General features: G+C 33.3%; 2 protein-coding genes across 2 annotated transcripts; both read right to left on the minus strand.

Annotated features, from left to right (window-relative positions):
* Positions 1-153: 153 nt before the first annotated feature.
* LOC128177758 (15-hydroxyprostaglandin dehydrogenase [NAD(+)]-like) lies at positions 154-5131 on the minus strand. Its single transcript, XM_052844601.1, has 7 exons — positions 4899-5131; positions 2695-2818; positions 2509-2618; positions 2294-2390; positions 2095-2171; positions 1852-2003; positions 154-646 (listed from the first exon to the last, which is right to left on the minus strand). The coding sequence occupies exons 1-7, from the start codon at positions 4989-4991 to the stop codon at positions 517-519; spliced, it is 783 nt and encodes a 260-aa protein (XP_052700561.1). The 5' UTR covers positions 4992-5131; the 3' UTR covers positions 154-516.
* Positions 5132-6635: 1504 nt separating this feature from the next.
* On the minus strand, positions 6636-11176 carry LOC128176737 (15-hydroxyprostaglandin dehydrogenase [NAD(+)]-like). Its single transcript, XM_052843254.1, has 7 exons — positions 10979-11176; positions 8791-8914; positions 8596-8705; positions 8378-8474; positions 8223-8299; positions 7979-8130; positions 6636-7688 (listed from the first exon to the last, which is right to left on the minus strand). The coding sequence occupies exons 1-7, from the start codon at positions 11069-11071 to the stop codon at positions 7559-7561; spliced, it is 783 nt and encodes a 260-aa protein (XP_052699214.1). The 5' UTR covers positions 11072-11176; the 3' UTR covers positions 6636-7558.

Below are 11176 nucleotides of genomic sequence, written 5' to 3' on the forward strand. Positions count from 1 at the left end.
TCTCACAAAATGATCATTCCAGCAACTTCGTCACTCTCAATAAAGATGGTGAAAGATAATAGAACAGAAAAATATAAATAAAACTTATGTCTTTTTAGTTGCTTGGAAGTTTCATGAATATTTGAGTACATATAAAATAAACATTAAAAAGTAGAATTTTAAAAATCCATTTTATATTATGCAAAATTGTCCTTCAAATTGCGTTAAAAAAAACACGATAATTAAATGCGAGTACAACAAATATGAAAAGATATTTTTTTGAAGTATCCCAGATGGTCATGTTGATAAAAAGAAATGTTATTCATTGCATTTTCATCATCATCATCATCATCATCATCATCATCATCATCATCATCATCAATAACGTTTATTTCTATAATTTGATTAATATCACAGCTGTTCTAAGTCCATTATGCGGCACGCAAAAAGTACAAAGCCTTCCTTTCGTAATTTGCGGCATGCACTTGTCGGTGGTTGGCGGCGGGCACATGTCCTCCTGTGGCTGGCGGCGGTGGTCTACAGTTTGTTGACCTTACGCTGCCGGCCGTGGTACCGGATGCCGCGCTGTTTGGTGACGACCATAACTCCGCCATTGTTGTCGTCGGTCAAAAGTAGCTGCATGAAACCTTCGACAACAAACTCGACCCTAAAAAAGATTGAGTAATTGATTCGGATTTGTTATTGTGCAAAGTCTTTAATTTGATATGACATTAGGTTTATATTGAACGTAGTAAACCCAAGTTACGTGTATTCCTTTTTTGTAACATGTCTTTTTGGATATTTTATTAGTGTTGATAGTTGATCGTTCTCCGTGTTGCTTGGTGGAATTTGAATCAACATCAAAAAAGATCATTTCTTTCAGAAATTCTAGAAAAAAGCTTTATTTCTTGTCTCATCCACTTTTTAAAGGTATATGTGGCGTATTTTTAGTGAATAACAATAATAAGATCTGATTATTTGCTTTATTTCTTTACTTAAAGATACGATTTTCGCACAAATTACGTTTCATAATTCAATCTCATAACAAAGATACAAGAAATCAATTTTTTTTTTTTACCGGCACGGTAAAAAATACCAAAGATTTGAATAACCCCGCCTAAAACGGGTCACGTGACATCCATCAAGGTCTATCAACAACAATGGCGACAAAGAGAAAGATAGGTATACCGTTAAGTTTGACAGATTTGGCAATGAAAGAAAAAAGAGACAGACTGACAAGGATAGGAACAAAGGGAAGATTGTCATCGGATACCATGTAGATTGATGGAATAGGAATTAAAGCCGAATTAAACTTAAGTGTTGGGGTTTTGCTGGTCAGGTTTGTGGTCCATGTGTTCCGTGTCTTTACTTTATAAGTTAAACACCAGAAGGGGATTTTTGTTTAGAGGAATTTTTGAATAAAGAATAAATAAACACTCTCAGTGCATCCATCTCTCAAAGAGAGGGAGTATTTACTCCGTTTACCGTGTCGATGAAGCTCAAATCTTGTTTTCTCTTTATTACACATAATTAACAATTTATATCGTTCTACATTAATGAATATCAGAATAATAATGCTTCGAGTATCATCTAATATAAGAAATATCTAATTTAAGACATGAAAATGTGATTGTAATTTGTAAACAAACTGTTCGTCCATCCTGTTTTCAATGCTAGGTTTTCCCGCACTCATTCGCAGTGGGGTTATAAATGGTCAAAGTTTAGAGACAAATTACTAAAGGCAGAACATGTTTTATGGGCCTAGAATTTAGGAAACGTCTTATTTTAAGAAGCATGATTATGTTTTCACTCAAACCCATGTCAAAATTTTGCGCACATATACCTTTAATGAAATAAAATTACTACGCTCACGTATTTACGCCCGTGCTTGTTAAAAGTTCTTCCACGAGTTTATTCCCGGAAATTCCTTCACTCTTCAGTCCCGAGGACAGCAATGAAGTGTCGGTAAATCCCGGACACAGACAGACAAACCTCAGGCCGCTCCTCCCGACATCAGGATTCATCTGAAGTAATGATCGAAATGCTGTGTACTATATTTAATTTATCACATCTTAATTGCGAGTCATTTTCTTGTCAATTTTGTTATAAGCTTACAGCAACACTTCTTGTGAATCCAACCACACTGTATTTGGAGGCTACATACACAGGCATGAAGAACACCGGGGTCAAACCTACAGAATACCATTGGTGACAGTGCATGGAAATCAACATATACAGCAAATATTTTAACATTTATCTTAAACATTGTTTCATTTATTCTCAAATAAAGAAAACCCATTGGAAATTTACAGACCTGCTGTAGAAGCTACATTTACGACCACGCCCCCTCGACCGCCGGAAGTCTTGCTCATGTATTTGTCTGCCAGTTTGGTCCCTTCTATGACTCCAATCTGAAAACGAAAAATGGATGCGTACTAGCTCAAATCGGTTAATTATCAGATATTACTTAGTATCGATTATCGTTTTTATTTATTATTGGATCACTTTGTTAGTTAATGACGAACTAACCACGTTGACCATGATGGTCGTTCTCCAGGACTCGTTTTCCAGATTCACCCCAGCGTTATTGACGACAATGTCCAATCCCCCAAACCGAGCGATCGTCAGCTTAAACACATCTTAAGAACGTAAAATGAGACTTACATCATGAATAATGCTTGGACATGTTTACACTGTATTTCAAAGCAAATCTACCTTCAAATTGATCATGATTAGTGACGTCACAGCGTAGAAACATGGCGGCGTTGCTTCCATATTTAGAGTTCCATTCTCGGATAGTTTCCTCTCCAGTCTTTGTATTTAAATCGCATATACAGACCTAGTAAATGGTTAAAAATATCATTTGATTTTAAATTTTGAATATTGCATAACGCAAATTAATTTTTACAGTACAAGAAATGCCGCAAAAAATCGTTTTGGGTTGGTGTTGAAAACAATCATTTTCACAATTTCCCTTTTTTATTTCATGCGCGTCATATCTTTATTCGCACAATGCACTGCCATTTTCTTTCAGTTATGAAATATTTAAAGTTTATTTTCACAGATTTATTTTAGATTACCTGAGTTATTCAGGTGACACATTGCATGCTATCTGTCTATTTGTCATCATGTGTTGTCTATCGGTCGTCAACTTTAGAAAAATTTTAAGAAAATACCCGACAGTTCAAATTCTTAATCAACTTGGTGTCTGGCGTTTGTAGGAGAAATGGACATTAATTTGAAATATACGATCTGTGTCTCCTGTTTGTGCAGGGGGTATAGGTTAAAGTGAACGTGGTTAAAATATATCTTCAGTGAATAAAAAAGAACTTTCTTTACTCCTTGACATCTACTGTTTTAAAGTAACTGACACACTTAATGAATAGAAAAACAAAGGAGACTCTTCCACACTTTTAAAATTCGTGAGTTCTGGGTTGGGTATTATGATGTTAGAGTGGGGTTTTATTGATAAATTGAATAATATATATGTAGTGTTAAAATGCATTATATCTCGTTATTTTCTATTTCTTTTTCATCAAAGCCTGGTCATTTATGAGAAAACCCGTGTGCCTGTTTAGAATATTAGCTAGGAGGTCTGAGTTCAAAAATATTGAAACTCTTCCCCCCAAGGTTAGGAGTTTAAGTTTTGGGTGAGGTTTACTTGATCATATAGTAACAGCATTCATTCATTTCTTGAACAGTTGAACAGTTTATTTTTATCTCTTTGGTTGTAGTTTACAACATAGAGAATATTACAAACATATACAGTCTACACTTTATGCATGAGTAGAGGAAAAATAAGCATTTTTAATGGTTCTGTACATAATACAAGAAGTATAAATGTACATTTTTTATGTAGATAAATACGAAGGAATTAATAACCAGGAAGTTTGACCTTCACGCTAACAATACTGATAAATTGACATAACTTGCTTTTTCAATAAGCTCTCATTGTTTGAGGAAAAAAGCTCGTTAAATTTGACAATTTTACGAATCGTAAACTATAGTAAACGATTTGTTAACTATAGTTTTCATATGAAAAACTATATTTAACGGTGTTTGAACTATAGTTTACTAATGCCAATTCAAGTTTTTCTATTAACTATAGTTCACGTACCAAAAACTATTAATAGTTAACGGTTCATTGGCTATATTTTGCATATGTAAAACCATATTTAACTGTTGTAAACAATAGTTTACGAATGCTAATCTATGTTTTCTGACTATTTATAATCGTCCACCATAGAATTTGCTGATAAATATAGATTTACGCCTGTAAAGTATAATTTATATACGTTAACTATATTTGAGTGATGTTAATCATACTTTCACAATCGTGAAACTATATCTAATAGATAAACTATGTGTTTTGCAATCGAAAATGGTTGGGTTTTTTGTGTGTAAATTAGTCTATACTTCTGAAAAAATGATCGCGTTAACTGTGTTTACAGATGTGAAATAAAGATTAACGTCGTTGACTATAGTTTTTTGTCCGTAAACTATAGTTTACAGCCGTTAAACCTAGTTTTATTGACATTGAAACTCTGTTTAGCTCATTTTTGTGAATTTGGTGTTCCATACACTATGTAGGTAATACATAAAAAAGCAAAGACACTTGGCATGTTTAATGCAAAGGTATAATTATCCCAAATTTTTAAAGCGTATAATTGTTATGAAGAAGCGAGTTTATTTTTTCATTATTAAAGAATAAAATAGACAACGTCAGGTGCATGTGTAGGAAAGTGAAACTGAAATCTTTAAATGATTTGATTGATCTGCCTTCTACATAAGCGCATCAATATTAACGATATCATGCTTGTATTTACTGTTTTTGAAATGACATTCTATGAATCTTTCACAGGCCTGGACTCAGGCGGTCATTGTGGTCCACGGGCCTCGACCTGGTCAGAGATCCTTACCTTCGCTTTGTTCTTCAGTAGTTCCTCGGAGAAAGCCTTGCCCAGACCCTGCGCCCCTCCCGTCACCAGGGCAACTTTACCTTCCAGTAACATCTTTATACACACACTGTATACCTAACGCGCTGTAAAAATCTTTCCACTGCCTGGTCTGGTTGTCGGCGAATAAAACATTTTGGGTCGAGATGCGTGTCGATATATTAGAGTTATCTCGTTTTGTCAATGAAATGGGTAGAGTATGGAAACACGGAAGTACTCAATCTAATTAAAATTTGATGTTTTTAATCCGATGCCGCTACTCTAATATTTCAATTTTATTCTTTGAACTGTAATCTCCACAATTCAATCTGTAAAATTCACTCTTTAATGTGTAAAATTCGCACTTGAATCATTACTTTTAACACACTTACAATTCTGTGAATTAATCCACAGGCGCCTTTTTCTGTAATAAAAGTTGACCCTTTGGTATGAATTTTATCGCAGAAACGAGTGCTAGTGTACTACTCATTTTTAAACTATAACTGGCTATTTTGATGCGTTTAATTCTGGGCAATGTCTTTATTTATATCTATTTAAAGTCGAGTTGAACTATTTACATGTATTAAAGCTGAAATGAATTCATAAAAGCGTTTGGTCACCGCACAGAAAATATTATACATTGTCAATTAAGAAACAATGGTAACCGTTTTGATGATTTCATTAGTGAAAATTCAAGCTGTGAAAATTGTGGATATCATACTAAAAATGCATATCAATTTTTTCTTTGACTGCCCTAGATATAATGAGGAAAGAAACAGTCTTTTTTTTTTTTTTTTTTTTTTATCAAATATCAATGTTAGACTTGCAAAAACCAGTAACTTTAGATTTATTTTTGGAGACGATGACATATCGTATGATAAAAATACTGTACTGTTTAAATTAGTTCATAACTACATTGTAAAATCGAAGAGATTTAGCTAAAATTATCATAATAATATATATATATATATATATATATATATATATATATATATATATATATATATATATATATATATATATATATAACATGTACATAAAAGTAGTACACTTATGCTTTAATTGTACTATTTAAGTTTTTTATTGTTTTTCTGTTTCTGTTTCTTTTTCCACAAAACGGTTTTTGCCAGCCCTTTTTTGGCCCATCTGAATATACAATCATGTATATTTTTATGCATATATTTTTATGCTTCATTGTACTATTCTACAAATAAGAGTATTATTTAATATATCATTTATATCTTGCACTTTATATGTATTACCTTTCACCTTATGCAGAAGGCTTGTAAACATAGACATTGCATGCTGCCTAATCCATTTATGTAAATGTACATTTGCGTACTAAAAAATGTTTAAATTAAAAAAAAGTTAAGAATTCTATACAGACCATATATTGCGTTAAATTTGATAAAAATGACCAGAGTTTTGCTTGAAATAAAGTTATTATGAATATACATGAACAAAGTATTTAAATGACTAATTTCAAAAGTGTTGTTGAAACTTTGTAAAATCCAAGATAAGAAATCAACGTTGTTGAAAATTATTTGTTTTATATCGACGTCACCATCAAATACTAACGGTGATCCGTGTTGAAACAGCGTTGCGTGACGCTTGATAAATCTGACAGTTCAGCGGTTTACCTTTCCACTACTACGTTTGTAATATTGGCTAGCAAGGTGTCAAAGAATTTTGAAGAACACTGAGATTTTTTTTTTGTTCGGACGGTTAAGGCCAGGTGTAAGAGAATGATATTGAGAAATACATTAAAAACCAAACCACAGTACAGTCTTTCCGTCCATTAGATATCATATTTGAATTCTCACAAAATGGTTATTCCAACAATTAGTCACACGGTTTTTTGTGGGGATAAATGAATAACCAGAGGATTCGTGGGCTACATCGCGTACCAGCCTAGCTGCCTTCAGTTGTAAGTTGTAATAATGTTAATCAATATGCCTAAAAAATAAGTTTGTTCATAGTTTGTATTTTTAGATACATATGTAAATATTATACACGTGACAATAATTTTAGTGGAACTCTATGATGGGGTATAATCATAAGCATCAAAATGCGCTTAACCGATTTTTTCATTGCTTATCAGAGATACCGTAGAATAATCAAATATATATTTTTACAAAAAAAAAAAAAGACTGAAAAATACAATAGAAACCAAGAAATCTGAATTCATGTAATTAAGAACCTAATAAAAAGAATAACATCATTTACCAATATTGTCTTTAACAATCTCATTAAAATAGTTACATGTATGTGGAAGTTTCATGAATATTTGAATACGTATATTTAAATAAACATTACAAGGTAGCTGCAGAATTCTAAAACTACATTTAATATTATGCAAAATTGTCTTTTAGATTGCGTAAAAAAACATGATTAATATGAGAGGATAGTATTTTCAAGTATCAGATGGTCATGAATGCTGGTTCAAAGCTGTTATTCATCATTTTCATCATCATCATCATCATCATCAATAACGTTTATTTCGGATAATTAGATTAATATCACAGCTGTTCTGATATCAAAAAGCCAATTATTCAGTACATGGAAAGTACAAATGCCTTCTCTTGGGTTGGCGGCAGGCACCTGTTGGTGTTTGGCGGCGGGCACCTGTGGTTGGCAGTGACGGTCTACAGTTTGTTGACTTTACGCTGCCGACCGTGGTACTGGATGCCGCGCTGTTTGGTGACGGCCATAACTCCGCCATTGTTGTCGTCGGTCAGGAGTAATTGCATGAAACCTTCCACAACAAACTCGACCCTAAATCGTGCAGAAAGTAATTGATTCGGCTTTTGTTATTGTGCAAGGTCTTTGATATGAAATTAAGTTGACATTTAACGTAGTCAGCCAAAGTTACGTATTACTTTTATTAAAATATGTGGGTTTTTTAAAACTTTTTTTCTTGGGTTGATAATTGATCGTTCTCCGTGTTGCTTCGTGGAATTCGAACCAACTTTACAAAAGATTATTTCTGTTCAAACTTCTCGAACAACTGAATATCTACTTTTCGTTTCATCAACTTTTTAATGAAATAAAATAACTACACTCACGTATTTATGCCTGTGCTTGTTAAAAGTTCTTCCACGAGTTTATTTCCGGATATCCCTTCACTCTTCATTACCGATGACAGCATGGACGTGTCGGTAAATCCCGGACACAGACAGACAAACCTCAGGCCGCTCCTCCCGACATCAGGGTTCATCTGAAGCAATGATCAAAATGCTGTACACTATATTTTAACTTACTACGTCTTCAAAGTCGTTGTTTTTTTCTGCAAGTTTGCTATAATCTTACAGCAACACTTCTTGTGAATCCAACCACACTGTACTTGGAGGCTACATACACAGGCGTAAAGGACACCGGGGTCAAACCTACAGGAAAATATGCTATTATTTATCTTTAACAGTATTGATTCTTAAAGAAAGGCAACCCACAGGAATATTACGGACCTGCTGTAGATGCTACATTTACGATCACGCCCCCTCGACCACCGGAAGTCTTGCTCATGTATTTGTCTGCCAGTTTGGTCCCTTCTATAACTCCAATCTGAAAACAACAAAATGTATGCGTACTAGCTAAAAATCGATTGATAGTCAAATATTAGGCAGTTTCAATTATCGTGTTTAATTATGATTAGATAATTTTGCTAATTAATGACGTTACTAACCACGTTGACCATTATTGTCGTTCTCCAGGACTCATTTTCCAGATTCACCCCCGCGTTATTGACGACAATGTCCAATCCCCCGAACCGAGCGATCGTCATCTTAAACACATCTAAAGAACATAAAATGAGTCTTATATCATGAATAATGCTTGGACATTTTTTACACTGTATTCCAAAATTTCAAAACAAGTCTACCTTCAAACTGATCGTGATTAGTGACGTCACAGCGTAGAAACATGGCGACATTTCTTCCGTATTTTGAGGTCCATTCTCGGATAGTTTCCTCTCCAGTCTTTGTATTTAAATCGCATATGCAGACCTAGTAAATGGTTAAAAAATGATATCACTTGATTTTGCATTTTGAATATTGCGTAATGCAAATTAATCTTTACAGTACAATGAATCCCCCTATAATCGATTTAGGTTGTTGTTGAAAACAATCATTTTCACATTTTATTTTATGCGCGTCAAAACTTTATTCGCACGATGCACTGCCATGTTCTTTGAGTTATGAAATATTTAAAGTTTATTTTCACAGATTTTTTTTAGATTACCTGAGTTATTCATGTGACACAATGCATGCTATCTGTCTGTTTGTCGTTATCGGTTGATAACTTATGAAAATTTTCACGTTTTTTTTCTTATATTACCGTTTAAATTCTTAATCAATTTAGTGTCTGGCGTTTGTATCAGAAACGGACTTGTGAAATGCATGTTTACGATCTGTGTCCCCGGTGTGAGCAGGGGCTTTAAGTTTGAGTGAACGTGGTAAAATATATCTTCAGTGAATAAAAAGAACTTTCTTTACTTCATGACATCTACTATTTTAAAGTAACTGGAAAACTGAGTGAATAAAAAAGCAAAGGAGACTGTTCCACACTTTTAAAATTCATGACTTCTGGGTTGGGTATTTTGATGTTAGAGTGGGTTTTTATTGATAATTTGAATAATATACATGTAGTTTTAAAATGCATTATTTTTTTATTTTCTATTTCTTTTTTTCTTCAAAGCCAGGTCATGTATCAGGCAAACTGTGTGCCTGTTTAGAATATTAGGAGGTCTCTCTTCAAAAGTATTGAAACTCATCGCCCCAAGGTTAGGGGTTTTGGTGTTAAGGTAAGGTTTAATTGATCATATAGTAACAATCATTCATTCATTTCTTGAACAGTCTAACAGTTTATTTTATCTCTTTGTTTGTAGTTTACAACATAGAGAATATTATAAACATATACACAATTTACACTTTATGGTGAGTAGAGGAAGAAAATAAGCATTTATAATGGTTCGGTACATAGTACATATGAAGTATAAATGTAATTTTTTATATAAATACATAGGAATTAATAACCAGAAGGTTTAGCATTCTCGTTAAAAATACTGATAAATTCACGTAACTTGCTTTATAAGCTCACATTGTTTTAGGAAAAAAGTTTGTTAAATTTGACAATTTTACGAATCGTAAACTATAGTAAACGATTTGTTAAGTATAGTTTTCATATGAAAAACCATATTTAACGGTGTTTAAACTATAGTTTACTAATGCCAATTTAAGTTTTTCTGTCAGCCATATTACGTACCAAAAACTATTAATAGTTAATGGTTCATTAACTATCTGTAAAACCACATTTAACTGTTGTAAACAATAGTTTACGAATGCTAATCTATGTTTTCTGTCTATTTATAATCGTCTACCATAGATTTTGATGATAAATATAGATTAACGCCAATAAGCTTTAATTTATATTCGTTATATAACTATAATTAAGTGATGTTAATCATACTTTCACAATCGGGAAACTATATCTAATAGATGAACTATGCTTTGTAATCGAAAATGGTTGTTTTTGTGTAAATTAGTTTACACTTCTGAAACAAGTGATCGCGTTAACTGTGTTCACAGATGTGAAATAAAGATTAACGTCGTTAACTATTGTTTCCTGTCCGTAAACTATAGTTTACAGACGTTAAACCTAGTTTATCGACAGTGATACTTTGTTAAGCTCATTTTTGTGAATATGGTGTGCCATACAATTTGTAGGTAATACATAAGGAAAGCAAAAGCACCTTGCATGATTTATTTTCATTGTTTAATGCAAAGGTGTATCCCAAATTTATAAAGCGTATAATTGTTATGAGGTAGCGGGTTTATTTTTTCATTATTAAAGAATAAAATAGCCGACGTCAGCTGCATGTGTAGGAAAGTGAAACTAACATTTTTAATGATTTGAATGATCTGCCTTTGACATAAGCGCATCATTATTAACGATATCTTGCTTTGTATTTACTGTTTTTGAAATGACATTCTATGAATCTTTCACAGGCCTGGACTATACTCAGGCGGTCATTGTGGTCCACGGGCCTCGACCTGGTCAGGGATCCTTACCTTCGCCTTGTTCTTCAGAAGTTCCTCGGAGAAAGCCTTGCCCAGACCCTGCGCCCCTCCCGTCACCAGGGCAACTTTACCCTCCAGTAACATCCTTATACCAACATTGTATACCTAACGCGCTGTAAAAATCTTTCTACTGCCTGGTCTGGTTGTCGGCGAATAAAACATATTCGTGTCGATACATTAGAGTTATCT

Source organism: Crassostrea angulata, chromosome 3 (genome assembly GCF_025612915.1).
Source record: "Crassostrea angulata isolate pt1a10 chromosome 3, ASM2561291v2, whole genome shotgun sequence".
NCBI classification, from domain to species: Eukaryota; Metazoa; Mollusca; class Bivalvia; order Ostreida; family Ostreidae; genus Magallana; species Magallana angulata.